Source organism: Symphodus melops (genome assembly GCF_947650265.1).
Source record: "Symphodus melops genome assembly, chromosome: 11".
Classification (NCBI taxonomy): domain Eukaryota; kingdom Metazoa; phylum Chordata; class Actinopteri; order Labriformes; family Labridae; genus Symphodus; species Symphodus melops.
Genome location: NC_136701.1, coordinates 18,833,330 through 18,848,074, shown reverse-complemented (window position 1 = coordinate 18,848,074; position 14,745 = coordinate 18,833,330). Strand labels below are relative to the sequence as shown.

Below are 14,745 nucleotides of genomic sequence, written 5' to 3'. Positions count from 1 at the left end.
ATAATCATGATTTTAATTTGCGAAAAAAATTATGTAAAATATTAATGAATTTCTGCTGCAGAGTTACTCCACTGATATCAACTGTAAAAGTGGAACAGTGAAAACAAACCACAGTTTCTGTATTTGATAAGTTGGGTGAGTGGAAAAGAACAAGAGCTTCTTCTTATATTAACATCCAAGTATGGGAATCTGTGTAAGTATGGGTCTGTGCAAAGACTTTCGTAATCAGAACTGGTGAGTGGCAATCGATAATGAGCTATTCGCTGATTATTCTGTCAAAGGCTTGAATCAGGGGCCAAGGCAGAGCTCAATTTTCTTGAAAAAGGCAGACAGACATAGAACCATTAAGCTCCTGAGAAGATTTATTGCCTCACCAAAGTTTAAAAAAAAAAAAAAAAAAAGCAGTAGCAGACTTGCATTTTGTGCTCTTAGTTTGTCATGCTTTCAGAAAAATAACCTATAAAGATCAAAATACTTTCTATAAGGCTTGTTTTCTGTGTACATTTATTGCAAATGCACAATGTGTCAAATGCACTTTGATTTTGACTGTGAGAAGATTTTACTACAGGCAAAGTCGCTTAGAGTGACAGCAGTGTAAGAAACAAGAACACCTAAAATATCTGCACGTTACAGGATATTAGCTGCAGAAGTCTTTGGAGAAGTCGGCAGTTTGTAGCAGCAGATCTAACACTATGCTGACTTTTACATTGCAGCGTGTGAAATGCGTTGCTTCCAGGGTTTCATGTGCAACAGATCTGACCCAAAAAGCCAAACAACATCTCTCAAAAGCAACCCCATAAAACTGCACTGCAATGAAGATCTATCGAGTAAGTTAGCGTCTGAACACTTCATGCATCCCTCAAGGGACCTTCCAAGGTAAGCTGACAAATCTGAGCTGAGAAAATAAATTAATTGAACAAGTGTACTTTTTAATACATCAAGTAAATGTTTGGACACCAGATTTAAGAAAGAACATTTGACAAATGGCAAGAGTCAATTAGGCTGCCTTGGAGAAGCCAGAGCACTTTCATTTTACAGCTAAACCTTCTCTGTTGTATTAATATTGACTGAAATGTACTAACCGATGATGTTGAACCAAAGAGGTGTACTCGACTGGCTGACAGCGACGACTCCCACTGGCTGAGCTACAGCAGCCGTCTCCAGGATAGAGAAGTTGTAGTACCTCTGGGTGAATTGTAGGGGTGCAGGAGAGGGGACAGGTTTGCGAATCCACTCTACGTGGAGTTTGACAGTCGACCATAAGGGAGGATCCCCACCGTCCTCGGCTTTTATCTAACACAAAGTAAAATACGTATAAATCAAACATCAAGGTATTTACAGTATAACAAGTGCGGATAAAAGACTGAGAACAGCAGATGGATCTTGTGTTAGCATAAGCAAATAACAGGAAATCTGGCATATTCTAGCCTCTTTATTTCCCAGTCGCACATATCTTTAACAATATATGGATGTGAATCATCCTCATCTACTCTACATCACACCTCAAAGTCTCATCTATATAATCTTTTTTGCAAACCTCAAATTTGATCTCGGCTATTACAGTTTAATGGTACGCCCTGTCTCTGTCTGACTTTGAATATCTTGCTCTGCTTTCCTCACACCAAATAGGAAAAGCATTAAGCAGAATAAATCTACTGAATCTTGGGAGGAACCTATATGAGAGGTAATTATAAAGAATGGTGCTGTAAGTGGTGCTCACTGAAGAGCCGAACCTGAGAGCCTAATAGATTATTCGAACCATTATTTGCTGCGAGAACAGCGCGGCCCCTAAAATAAAGAAAGATGGCTGCAGGGGGGGAGAAGAGGATTGGTGTGTTTGTCGTCCGTGTCTGCTGTGTCCACATTTCAGCTTTTCCCCCCCCCACTTGAGCTGAGCACAGGCGCAGGGATAGACTCCGAAAGCACACAGAAGTGACAAGCTAATCAGTGAATGAGATGCAGAAGGAAATTCAAGTGTCCGCAGTGCATATGAAAGAGGGACAGGAGAAGAATGAATACATTGCTTAGATGAAAAAAGGAAGCTACAAAAATGGCAATTTACACTACTTTTTTTTTCAGGATTACACCAGGCCTGACAGAAGGGATAAAATGCACTTTATGCAGGAGTTATCCAAAATGCAACCTGATGTGCATACACAACTTCAGCTCTGTTATACCAACCACTTTTAGGAATGTTGAGGAATTTATACATTTTAATATTCAAAAACCTACAAGTATTAGTATTTAAACACTAACTAAAAGAGGCACAGAGGCATTAAATGAAGTTGAAATAGGAAAAAAAACAGACATTGGAAAAGCAGCAACCAGGAAGAGGAAATAGAGGAGCACTGTGCATTTATCCTAAGTAAGAGCATCTACAGTGTGTAATTCACACTATAGATTTATTGTCACGTTCACCTTGTTGCTAATGAGTGCTGTAATCTCCTTAGCAGCATCTCATTGGAAAGCTTTCAATAGCCGAGCTAAATACCAAACAGCACTTAAAGGACACTTAAAAAAGCAAATAACCGTTTTTCAAAATCTGCTAAACGACACTTACAGTGAGGATATCATAGCTGCCTGCTGTCACCATCTTTTTTGAGGACACCATAGCCGTCCGGGGGTCGATGCTGAACTTATCATCCTCGTTTCCATCAATGATGCTGTAGGTGATGTTACCATTTGCACCGAGGTCCCGGTCATAAGCGAAGACGCGATAGACTTGTTCCCCACGCTTGTTGCGGTCTCGTTCTGTCAGGCTGATGCGGTATGTGACCTCAGGGAAGGTGGGTGGGTTGTCGTTCTCATCCTCGATGTGAACTATTACCCACACGGTGGACTGGCGGGTGGTCACCGGGCCGTCTATGACTGTTACCTGATGAAAACATACAAACCATTAGAGCTGAAGAGCTCTTTGTTATGTTGTTTGGAAAAAAAAAATCTTTTGTTTTTGAGACTATTTGATAGGCCAGGGATCTATTCACATAATTAAATGTTGCCCCATGTGTGTGGCTGTGAATGTGGAATGCTGGCCCACGTAGAGCTGCTTTCCCAGGAAATCGCTTTGTATTATTGATCCCCTGGGGGCAGAGGCAGAGGTCTGATCACTGATCAATCAGATCAGATCGGGGTGGACACCACTGCTGCCAGCCTGACTGCTCACTTGACTATTAATTACGACCAGTCAGCAGAGACTGGCAGGGGGAGCGGTGTGTGTGGCATGAGTGGACTGGCAGTCCTATCGAAAGCTCAGGAAAAGACATGACAGAACGAAGCAACAACAAAGACCTCTCTGCCCCCAATTTTAAACTCCTTTCAGGTGTTAAGTATGTGATGCTGTTAGATGCCAGCCCCCCTCAACATCTTCTGCTGCTTTTTTTTTTTCTTTTCTTTTACTGCGTCGTCATCCTTATTAAGTATCGGAGCAGAACAAAGCAGCAGAAAAAGTAATTGAGTCTTGACAGGTCAAGTGGCAATACAGAAGTAAAACGCCAGACCGCCTCACTGAGGGTCAAGTTTGGGTCATTTCATTCCTCCATGCACACAAACAAAGTACTTGTAGTTTCGGATTCATTTAATAAGTTGCAAGAAAAAGTCTGGGGGAAGTCGAAGTTTCTTCGCTTATCTGTGATTATCAGGTTCATCTGCATGCAGAGCAGCAGGAGCTAAAGGAATGGAAATCACAGAGCTATCTGTATGCCCAGTGTCTGCGCTTATCAAACGCCGGGCAGAGCAACTCCTCTCCTCCCTGTTCCCGTCCTGAGTAGAGAAGATAACCAATGATGAATGATTACATTTAGAAAATTCTAAACCTGGGGCCCAAAACTACAGCCATTCATCAAAGTTTATGGAGCCTTGAGGGCCTGCCAGGGTTGTCCTCCAGCCTGTCTCTGTTAATAGTGGGCTGTGGCAAGTGGCAGGGCCAGATAAATAATAACACTATGAACCTATAAAAAATGCTTGGGTATTTTCTGTACCTCTAGAAAGTGCTCAGCCTGTTGTTCTCGATCCAGTTTCCTCGCAGTTGTTGTGATCAGGCCTAAAAATGAGATAAGATCAGATTTATATTAGACAAGAAACACCTCTTTTAAATTGAAAACATGCCAGCTTATAAAACATTGTTGAACGCAAAATCCTGTTCATACATACATCCATTCACTCTCAGAGGAAACATAGCCTGCAGCCTTGGCAGGGACAATAGCATTTGGCACATGTTCTTCTGGCACTGTATAGTTAAGGGTCACTCGGCTGGCCAGCATGCCACCAGGACAGGAGGGAAAGGAGAGAATACTATTGATAATAGCGCTCATTGAACCGGTTTACACAGATGATGGTTCCATGTTTTGACAAACTGGAGCGGGCTGCTCTAGAGATCACAGGCAACGACAGCTCCATTTCCCCCCCCTGACACTTCCTGTTCCCTCTTTTCATTTCAGTGTTTTCTTATTTTGTCACTTGCTTTCCAGCTCACTGTCATTTTGTAACGACAAAGACGCCCCACAGGCACACACACGCACACGCACACTCAAACAATCACAGGCACAGTTTTTGTCATCAATCAATAATTGGTTTAGACAGTAAAAAAAAACTTTTGTGAGTTAGACAAATCTAAAGTTCCCCAGACGTTATTCCAGCTCGCAGAAAAACAAGAAAATAGACCATGCAACACTCCACAGCCAGATACGCGACTTTTGTTTTCTCTTTTGTTTTCTCCAAAGAAATGAACAATAATGATCACAATCTCTTCATACCTTTGAGCATTGTATGCTACACCTTGCATTGTTACCTGTTCTTAATCAAGTGGTGACACTGAAAATTGATAGAAGTTTTAGTTTGGGATATTATCTGACTTTTTTTTTTTAGAAGGGGTTGTTTCAATACATTTTATTTAAAAAAAATCTATTCCAGTACATGTTTTGTTTTTCTTATTCTGACAACAGCATTTCAAATGTTCTAAGTATTAAGGTACACCAGGAAAAATACAACTAAACAGAATGTGATTATTTAAAGAGACTATCCAAACACACATCACAGCCTGGTCTGTCTTACTCCCATCTACTAAAACAAGAGAACATTCCAGTAAAAAGCAAAAGAGAACTATGATTGTGATTACATTTTAGAAAATAAGAACACCTGTCTATTAACATTGACTTTACAGTTCATTATGCAGTTGCACAGAGTAACTACATGCCTGTCCAAATAAGACATCTACTCACACATGGGTCAATGCACAATAACCCCACACATACATACAGTATATATTTAGACATTACCTCTGTGTGGGTTATTCGACAGAATGATTGATTGAGTTGTGATGATGTGTTTGTTTCAGTGCAACAAAGCGTCTCCGAAAGGTGGGCTTATTTTGGGCGCCTAAAATATTCATGCTCGAGGATAGGCGAAAGCCACGATGCACACACACGCACACTTGTGCGCTCTCGCACTCGTGCTTGCACATATAAGAGTGTCACCTTGAGCTCGCTACGCTGGCTAACTTCAATTAAGCAAATTAGGAGTGAATGTAGAGCAGCGGTCACAAGCTGCAGGAGAGAGACTGGAGGGGTTGTGGGGAGGGGGCTTGTTCAGCAGAACAGAGTGCGAGTAACAACTCTGATAATAATCAATGATCTACAACGGACAGCAAATCTATGGATGAACAATCCTCTTTTTTTTTATTGGAAACTAGAAATATAATGTGCAAAATCTCCACCCACATCTTCACATATTCACACAAGTATATTATTGGTCATATTATATTATTATTCTAGTTTTTTTTTCTTCTTCTAACAAAACAAAGCAAAGAACATCATTGTAGAGAATTCATCTTTGTAATGTAAAGACAATAACTGTGATGTGTTTTCTAATTTGGGAATAATGAAATTACAATCTTCAGATTTTGAACTTCATAGACTTTCTCAATGTCAATTACAACATTGACTCAGACAATGGATTTGTTTATGTTGGAAAACAAAACCAATACTATCTAATTGTGGTCTATATAAAAGGTCACAGAGAGCCTCTATGATTCCATGACATAGCCAAGCAAACATGTGAGAAACACTCAATGCAACACCCGGCGCCAACGGGGTGTCGCATTGAGTGTTTTCTTTCCTAAACCTTCTCTTTCAAAAGGAAAGAAGGCTTCACTGGCACACCCTGAGACAAACAGACAGCATTGTAAGCTGTCACAGCACATTAACACACTTTGTGCTCAGTCAAAGTTCTGCTCAAAAACTGTTTGGCAATTGTTGCAGAACCTCAAAACTCATCAAATTGACACTTCAAGAGAGAACCTGAAAAATGTATAACTTTCAACCACCCAAGAACCAAGTTTTGACAAACGATCTAAAACTTCAAGGGTGAGATTTGCCTGCAGCACAGATCTAAGTGTGGATGACAGCCGCTTTATGAAAGCAAATCAATGGCTGGGGTTTGTTTATTCAACCATCCAATGAAATCAGACGAGCACATGGAAAGTTTTTGATTTGGTAAACAGTACGAAGAGTGATTCAGAGAGACTGCACCTCTCTCACTCATGCATGTCTCATTACCAAAAGTAATAGGTGTGCACTGTCAGTCCCATTTTGTCTTTTGCCTGCCCCTTTTGGGGGTTTTTGTACCGCTAGCTGCATACCTGTGTACAGACCTCTTCATTAAAACTCTGCCTTCAACTGAACTCTGCCTCATATGAGTCTGTGTTTCTATCTGGTTCTGTTAGACTGAGAGTCAGAATTTTCTAACTGGAAGGAAAATTGGATTTGAACATCTTTAATGTTCATATGTTATTCATTAAAGTCTTTGATATGCTGATAGAAGCAGACCTGAGACCTGAGGTCTGAGAAAAAAGCTTGCAAAAAACTTTGAAAACCATTTCAGTACTGCACTCAAAGTACATTGATAACAGTTTCAACGTGACAGTCATCCATATGAATCTTTTTGTATAGAACACATAACAAAAAGCTGTGGCTGTTTGACAGAGACAGACAGCAGGGCTCAGATGGCTGAAAAGACTCCCCTGTGGCACATACAAATAAACACACACACATACAGATGCACTATTTGACACACTAAATCAAATGGTTTTATGCAGCTGTTATGTCTTTTTCCTGGCTAACATAGTAGCACTTGTGAACTTAAGAGTCATTTGAGCTTCATACAATATGAGGTGGCTCATTTTCATTGACTCTTTGCAACAGAGCTGCCACACTTACTCTTCTTACCGACCTGACACAATCACTCATACTGTAGTTGAATGAACAAGCACCAACAGTGCTTGTTATGAACACAGTGTTATCCGTTATTTATAGTCTTTTACATCATGCATTAATTCAGGTACAGTGATCGGTTATAACTTCAAATGTAATCTTTGAGTCATTACATCCAGAGTCAGAGTAAGTATGTATGAGTCAAGTTAATGAGTAAGTGAGCATCAGTATACAGTATATATCTCCTCTAGGATCAATATTTGCATTTTCAATTTGGTTTCTTCTTTTATATTATCAATATTAAAAAGTATATATATGATGTCATTGTCCAAAGAGTTGAGGTAGAGGACCTCGAGAGAACGCCCACCACACAGCGAACATGCAGAAACACAGCATTAGGGGATTCCTTCTGCCATAAGATTGAAAAAAAAACTGAAATGTTCAATGTTGCATTTAGTACATGAGATTTTGATGACTACCTTGGTGTTTCATTCTATCAGAATTCAAATCCTTTGTTGTTTACTTAAACACTCATAACTTAATCTAGGGCAGAGAGGGATAGGACCACACAACTTTTTTTTTCCTCTGCATTTGAATAAAACATTTCACCTCTTCAATAATTCTTTAATGGAGGCTTCAAGGAAAGCTTGTGCAGAGAATGCACAGGGACCTCCCTAGACTTCAATCTCTGCTGCTGCAAAAAAAAACCAGACGTCTGAATTGATTCAGCTTTTGTCGAAGTTTAAACATGTTTTTTCACACATATTGTAAGTCTGTTAGACTTCAAAGATAGGCATTGTGCAAAAGAAGCGTTTTGATGAGAAGTACAGGATCAAGACAGGCACTGACTGAAACGTGGCTTTTGAATAGATTAAAGAGGTGTTAAAACATTAAATTGTGAGATGGTATTCACTTCATATGCTGAAGTTGTAAATCATGTTTTTTTTTTAAGAATTTTGTGATGGGTGTAAAAACAGAAATTGTATAAAATTCACAGATAAATGTAAAAGGTTAGTGGTTCTAGAAACACTTTACGGATGCATAAATAAAATATGCACAAATATCATCTAAACTTTAAGGTTACACAACAATTATGTAACCTAGAACTATTTTTACATTTTAGTAACTGACTTATAGAAGGGAAGGCGCTGGGTAGGTAGGGTTAAAATGGAAAGCTCTAACTCTATGATCTAAAACAATCAAGGAGAAATCCACCTATTTCACCTATTAAATCTGTTCTTAGGATGAGTAAAACGTGTATTAAGTATGGCAAAATCAGACAAATAGCTCTCGTGATGTCACTTTGAACTCAGCTAACCAGTTTTCCGTTGCGCGCTGGAAGCTCAAGGCTGGAAGCTCAAGGCTGGAAGCTCAAGGCTGGAAGCTCAAGGCTGGAAGCTCAAGGCTACATTAGCCAAAAGTCTCCCACTTCCCAAAGTCCAACTGTCAGTGGTCACAAGATTTTGATAAGGATGAGGATTAACAATCAGAAAAACAAGACACCTGGAACGCTGTGTCTATTTAATCAATGTTTAATGGCCCTTGTCCATGTTAAAGAAGTGCAATGCTAAATCAATCCATCAGCAGATTAGTCCCCATTCATGGAAACACATGAAGGTAAAATAGGTCAGGATCAGAAAAGATGCAAATTTGATCTTTTATGCAAGGATTTTTCACATTCACAGGCTTTAATTTTTCATGCAGTATTTTCCTACAGACTCAAAAAGGTAAAATAGAGCCACAGGCTTTGTGTAAATCTTTTCACAAGGTAAGACTCTTTCACTTTCTTGATCCAATTGGGCTCATGGTGAACCTATAAGTAAGTTGGCAACATGTTTTGAATAAAAATCAAATTGCAGGTCTGAGGAGATTCTCCTGAAACTGTTTGCCAACTTTTCCCACATGGGCTTAATAAGAAACTAACTCTGTTCGTTTTCTCGAGTGCATTGAGGAGCTTTGACCCATAAAGAAGACTGGAAGCAATATTAAGTGACGAGTGTGTGTATGTGTGTGTGTGTCTGTGTGTATGTGTGTGTGGGGATGTCTGGGTCGCACATTGGTGTCCTAGATGTTTAATTGTGTGGGTCTTTTTAATTTGCTGTGTGGGAACTTAAGCCTTCTTTTCAACGAATGCAGGCCAAAAAGTACATTTCAGCGTAACATAAACAAATTAGCAGAAACATAATCATTAATATTTTCAAGAATATACCACTTATAGCATTAGTATTCAGTGTTTAACCTCGAAGAATATAACCAAGAGAGTTCCCTTTTTTTTCAGATTGTGTGTCTGTCTGTGAGTCTAACCTGTTTTGGGGTTGATAGAGAAGAAATTCTGCGGGTTGCCAGCACTGATGCGATAACTCAGCCGGCTGGGCGTGGCGGTGAGGTCAGGGTCCTGCGCCTGGATACGGATGACTGACACATCCTTCGGCGAGTTCTCCATGACGACTGGGTGGTAGATTGGATCCGAGGTGAGGGGAGCATTGTCGTTTACGTCTTCTACCTGAGAGAGAAGAAGAAGAGGAACAGAGAGAGACACAGGAGAGAGAGGGGGGAAACAAGTATTGGGCAAAAGAGAGGGAGAAAAGTTTTTAGATTAACTATCTTCTGAGTTTGATATCAATTGACAATTGACAAGTTGATCAAATCTAACTTTATGAATCTGTCTGCATTTTAATATCTTATTGTTGTAAGGAAGCTCTACCTATAGATTTTTAGGGTCTTTTTTAATCACCCCCCATGAAAGGCTGCATACACAGGATCTGGGTTATAAATCACCAAATGTGTTCACCAGAAATGTCAGATGTCACATAAAATGTACTGCAGATTAATTTCTCTTCTTACAGCATAGATCTAGATTATTTATAGCAAACAGTGCGTTGATTGAGTGTTTGCTGGGAGGCACACAGAGCCAAGACGGTTCAGCCGCATGAGGAGCACCTGTGCCTGATTAATCTCCCTACTTTTGTCTGTGATGAAGAGGCAGAGAGTAAAGCACCCGATCACATCCCCACACCTGGATATCCTGAAGCCAGAAAAAGGCTGTTTGTTTTTTATATACACCACTGAACTCTCCCCCAAAGGGCAAGCAGGGTTGTAGCAGTGATGTGTGCACTCCAGTGTTTAGACAGTGGATTAGTTACTGCCAAACACAACAGAAACTGAAGCAGAGAATTCCCTCCAGTGCGTATCAGTTGCTTACAGGCGGACAGCATTGCTATGATTATCCACAGCACAAAGCAGCATTACTGTTTCAATAAATGACCCAGTGATAGCTTAGCATTATACTGTTATTTTGGATGTAACACTAAAAAGCATGAAAACTAGCCCGCCATTAAATCTTTGCAAAATGTATGAATGTTTAAATGATGGATATGGAAAAAGATGCTGTCTTTCATAAAATTACGATTTATTTAAAAGTTAAAAAAAAAAAGGCCAGAAGTTATTTTTTTCAAATATTTTTTTCATTCAAATGGCACAAAAACAAAAAAAACACCCCCTAACCCCCAAGTTTGAAAAGATGGTTGCAAAATATAAAAAAACAATATTAATGCAAAAATGTATCTTTTTTGTTAATGATTTATTTCCACTGCCTGTCTTTTAGTTTTAAAACAAATTGATGAGCTATCCTCTGTACAGCCTCTTGTGGATGCCTTGGTTATTTGAAGTTTCAGCACAATAAGGATGCCTAAAAGACTTAATTCTAGACTGCAGCAAAAAGTGTAAGAGGGTAATAATGACAGAGAAAGACATAAAAGCTATTTATTAACATCAACCTTTCATAAAACGCCACAACTCCTGAATATAAGATTATATGTTTGCAAAGATGTAAATAACATAACAACAAGGGTGTGTATCGGGGAACTCCACCACTTCCTCATATTAACCAGCCCTGCTCGAAGCACTTAATGTTAATACTTGTTTCTCAGTGCAAAACATATTACTCTATTTAAGGCATTTTGTGTATGATAAACATGTCCTGAATATTTGCAACTAAATGTTGGTACCTGTATAAAGACTTCAACAGAAGCTGACAGGGGTGTGACCCCTCTGTCTGTAGCATAAACTGTAAGCCAATAGGAGTCTTTGGTCTCACAGTCCAGGATACCAGCAGTGTAAATCACCCCTGTTGAAACAAAGGACAAATATTAATGCATTTGTTACCAAGGCTTGATAATACATATATTAGGTGTGTGTGTGTTTGCGCGTGTGTATAAGTGTCATCAGCTGAATACATCCCTGAAAGATCTCACAAGGCAAGTCTTTGAATAATAAGTTTCCAGATGCAAAGACACAAATTTGGGGTAAACTTAGCGTCCTGGCTTCAGTGACATTCACAGGCATTACTGGCTCCGCTGTAGTCACCTTCAATGTTTCAGCTTCTCTACGGCTAATCACAGCTGACCAAACTGCTCCCGCTGCAATTCGGTTAGTGCTAAACGTACCCGAAGTGCCCTGCACCAATAACGACGCAGACACTCACACACTCACACATTGACTGGACGGTGTGTGGTGGCCCTAAGGAAGATGACTAGCTGACAGCTTTGGTGACCTCTTGAGGGACAAAGAGAACACTTACAATGGATGACACATGGGTAACTTTTTTTTTTTTAACAAATCTTATGTGCTTGGCCACTAGTGCTGGACAACACTCTGTGTTTTTTTTGTTCAGTTATGGTATTTCTAAGCTCATGAGCACGACAACACAATGGTGCACAACCATTTTCTTTTTTTTTTAAAAATAGGGCAAAGCAAGCTGCAGATGCATATATTTAAGTGCACAAAAAAACCTTTTTGCATTAAATCACTGACAAAAAAAATGACAGCATGAGTCCATCACTTTGACTAACTGAAAGGAAATAAGTATGAAGTACCAGGATGTGAAAATAATTGCAGTCTGTACAAGCACCAATGCCTGCAAGCAAATAACCCCAAAACATGCCAGAGCTGTGACTTCCTGGACATGTGAGCAGGTATGTATATGGATTGGTTCCTTTTGCTTTGCCTAAAACTTCACACTGCTTTGATGCTTTTTACAGTATAGTTAAAGACTGTTTAATGTCTCTAAGCTTATGCTCACTCTACCATCTGGCCTTTTTTCTTTTAAAAAGACAGACAATGTGTTAGTATTGACATTAGAATTAGTCCTAGAAGTAGATGTAGTGGCAGCATAGTTAGTATTTGGCAGTGTTCAACGGCTTGACATCGAGCCAAAATTGAATGAAAGTAACCTCATGTGTTTTATTTTCTAAAATGTAGCCATGACCACATAACTGTAGTAAAACAAATAACAGAGTATAGTAAAATCACTCTACACTCCAAATAAGAAGTTACAGCCTCAAGGTAGATAGACAGATAGAACTGAATCTAGAAGTCTTTCTTTTACCTCTAACCATGTAGTGAAAGTAGAATCCTAGTGAACTGAGGATTCCTTTAATTTGACCAAAATAAATGCCACTGATGTTTGTGACTCCAGGGAAGCAAAGAGAGCTTGGACAGTGCAGCCCTGACTCCAAACCCTTGGGATAAACATTCTTAATGCCACTCTCTCTTGTTTCCCTGCCGTCGGCCCCCATTAAATTGTTTTTGGAAGATATCATCTAAACTAGCATAAAAAAAAACATATTGTCTAGTGAACATCTCTGGCCAGAGATCTTTATCACAATGTCAGTGATTCTTTCTGAGTGGATTATAAAAACAATTTATTAAAGGCAAAAACAGTGTTCATACGTGCACTTTTTTATGTAAGTATGTAGATACATTTAATTAATTTGTTGTAATACATTATATGCCTGCTGTTGGCCTTGCTCTCCATTTGGCCTAACACCCCACATGCAGAGGTTACAGCCAACTAGAATACAAATCAGTGGCTAGAAGTGGGACTGTGTGGCCTTTTTTTTAATGCACTCCAGTCAATCTCATTGCAGCTTTCTCAGCTGCCTGGTGAAGGTGTTACCTTATCACCAGGAAGTGTGTGTACATGTCAGATTATGACTAAGCAGCTGCCCAAGGCATGCACAATGCATAGTAAAAGTGTTTGTCGAAACACATCCCTGCTCTGTCGTCCTTGGCCATGTCCTTTTCAAACCACATCTCATCTCTGTCAGAGAGCTCGACAGAGAGAGAGACGAGGAAAACAGAGCTGGCTGTTTCAAAAGCTCTTTGAACTTTAAGACCGACAGGCACTATTCACTGGATTCAATATAAATCTAACTTGACAGCATCCATTCTCACCATAAATAACACACTTCAAAGAAGGAAGAAAAAATGTGAAGGGTCATGGCATATTTTCTCATTTAGAAGTTTGCAGTGCACTTGGGTTTACATCTATCCGTCATGTCAATTCAATTTCTCCTGTCTTGAGAAACAGTTTTTTGGGGTCCCTCAATTGAACTAATGCCACCATATCCAATAATCAATTCCAGGATTGATGACAGATGACTGAGTGCATTTCCCTGCACCTTCAACCAAAACTCAATAATACTCTATGTGTGGCAGAAAAAAAAGGGGAAAAAAAGAAGGAAATATAGCCTCTTGAATTTAAACAAATGCAGAATAAATTACTATTTAAAGTGTGTTTGCATGAACCTAGACTGCTCTATCTTGACTGTGACAAATCCTGGGTCTTACAAATGCACTAATAGAGGAGCGGTGTCTTCTGACAGCTACCCAATGAGAAATTGCAGGGTTTGCTTTCACCTGGACCGATGACAAGAATACCAATTTTTGTTCAAAGTACAGCAGTGGTAAGAATTTAAGCCAGAGGAGATCCCAAGTCTTTTTTATTCTGATAAATAATCCCTTTAGTTTCTATCCATATTGGATTGATCCATTTTAAAGATTTTCAGTATGGCATACACGAGGGCACACATAAGCAAGTAAAACAGACATTGGGGATGTCGTAGCTTGTCAAAGATGCCATCATAATGTCATTTAACAAAATATACTTGTGTGTGTGTTGGGGGGTTGAAACAGGCTTTAAAAAAAATGTTTTCTCACACATTCTCTCGTTCCCTCTGTCTTTTTTATTCTTCTTCACTGTCTGTCACAGTCGATCTTCACATACTTACTTTGGGCACTAAGAGCCACAGATTGACAAGCAGTCAAAGCAGAGCTACTCAAAATGGCATCTAAATGCACGGTGGGAGGACAGTGCAGAGTTTCTCTGTCCACGCCTGATGAAACTGACTTTTATGCTACAAGACAAAAATGATGCGCTTGATGTGCTAAAATGTACCATGCTGTGCTTACTGTGTCTGATAATCTTATTCTGATAAAAAGCACTGGTCATGAAACGTCACATTTGCTACTTGATAGAAAAACAAGTTGTACAAAAAAACTTCGAAAAGAAAATTATATGTCTTGAAAAGTCCTGGGGAAAAAGAAAGGTGTATTTTCTTCTGACACTTCTTTCTGTACTATAGACTCCCCTGCATCCTCTTCCTTCCTCTCTTCGCTTCACATTCACTCCCCTCTCACTTCTCTTTCTGCTCTAACAAGCACCCTGATTTCCCCTGGAAAATCTGCACTCAATAAACGT

At 39.5% G+C, this 14,745-nt stretch overlaps 1 protein-coding gene across 1 annotated transcript in view; it reads right to left on the bottom strand.

Moving 5' to 3' along the window:
- fat3b (FAT atypical cadherin 3b) overlaps positions 1-14,745 on the bottom strand; it is a 64,326-nt gene that overhangs the window by 42,042 nt on the left and 7,539 nt on the right. Inside the window, exons 5-9 of the mRNA XM_079355768.1 lie at positions 11,213-11,331; positions 9,510-9,708; positions 3,978-4,039; positions 2,561-2,875; positions 1,083-1,293 (exon numbers count right to left, since the gene is read on the bottom strand). Coding sequence (XP_079211894.1) covers positions 1,083-1,293; positions 2,561-2,875; positions 3,978-4,039; positions 9,510-9,708; positions 11,213-11,331 — 906 coding nt within the window. The remainder of the gene's footprint in view (positions 1-1,082; positions 1,294-2,560; positions 2,876-3,977; positions 4,040-9,509; positions 9,709-11,212; positions 11,332-14,745) is intronic.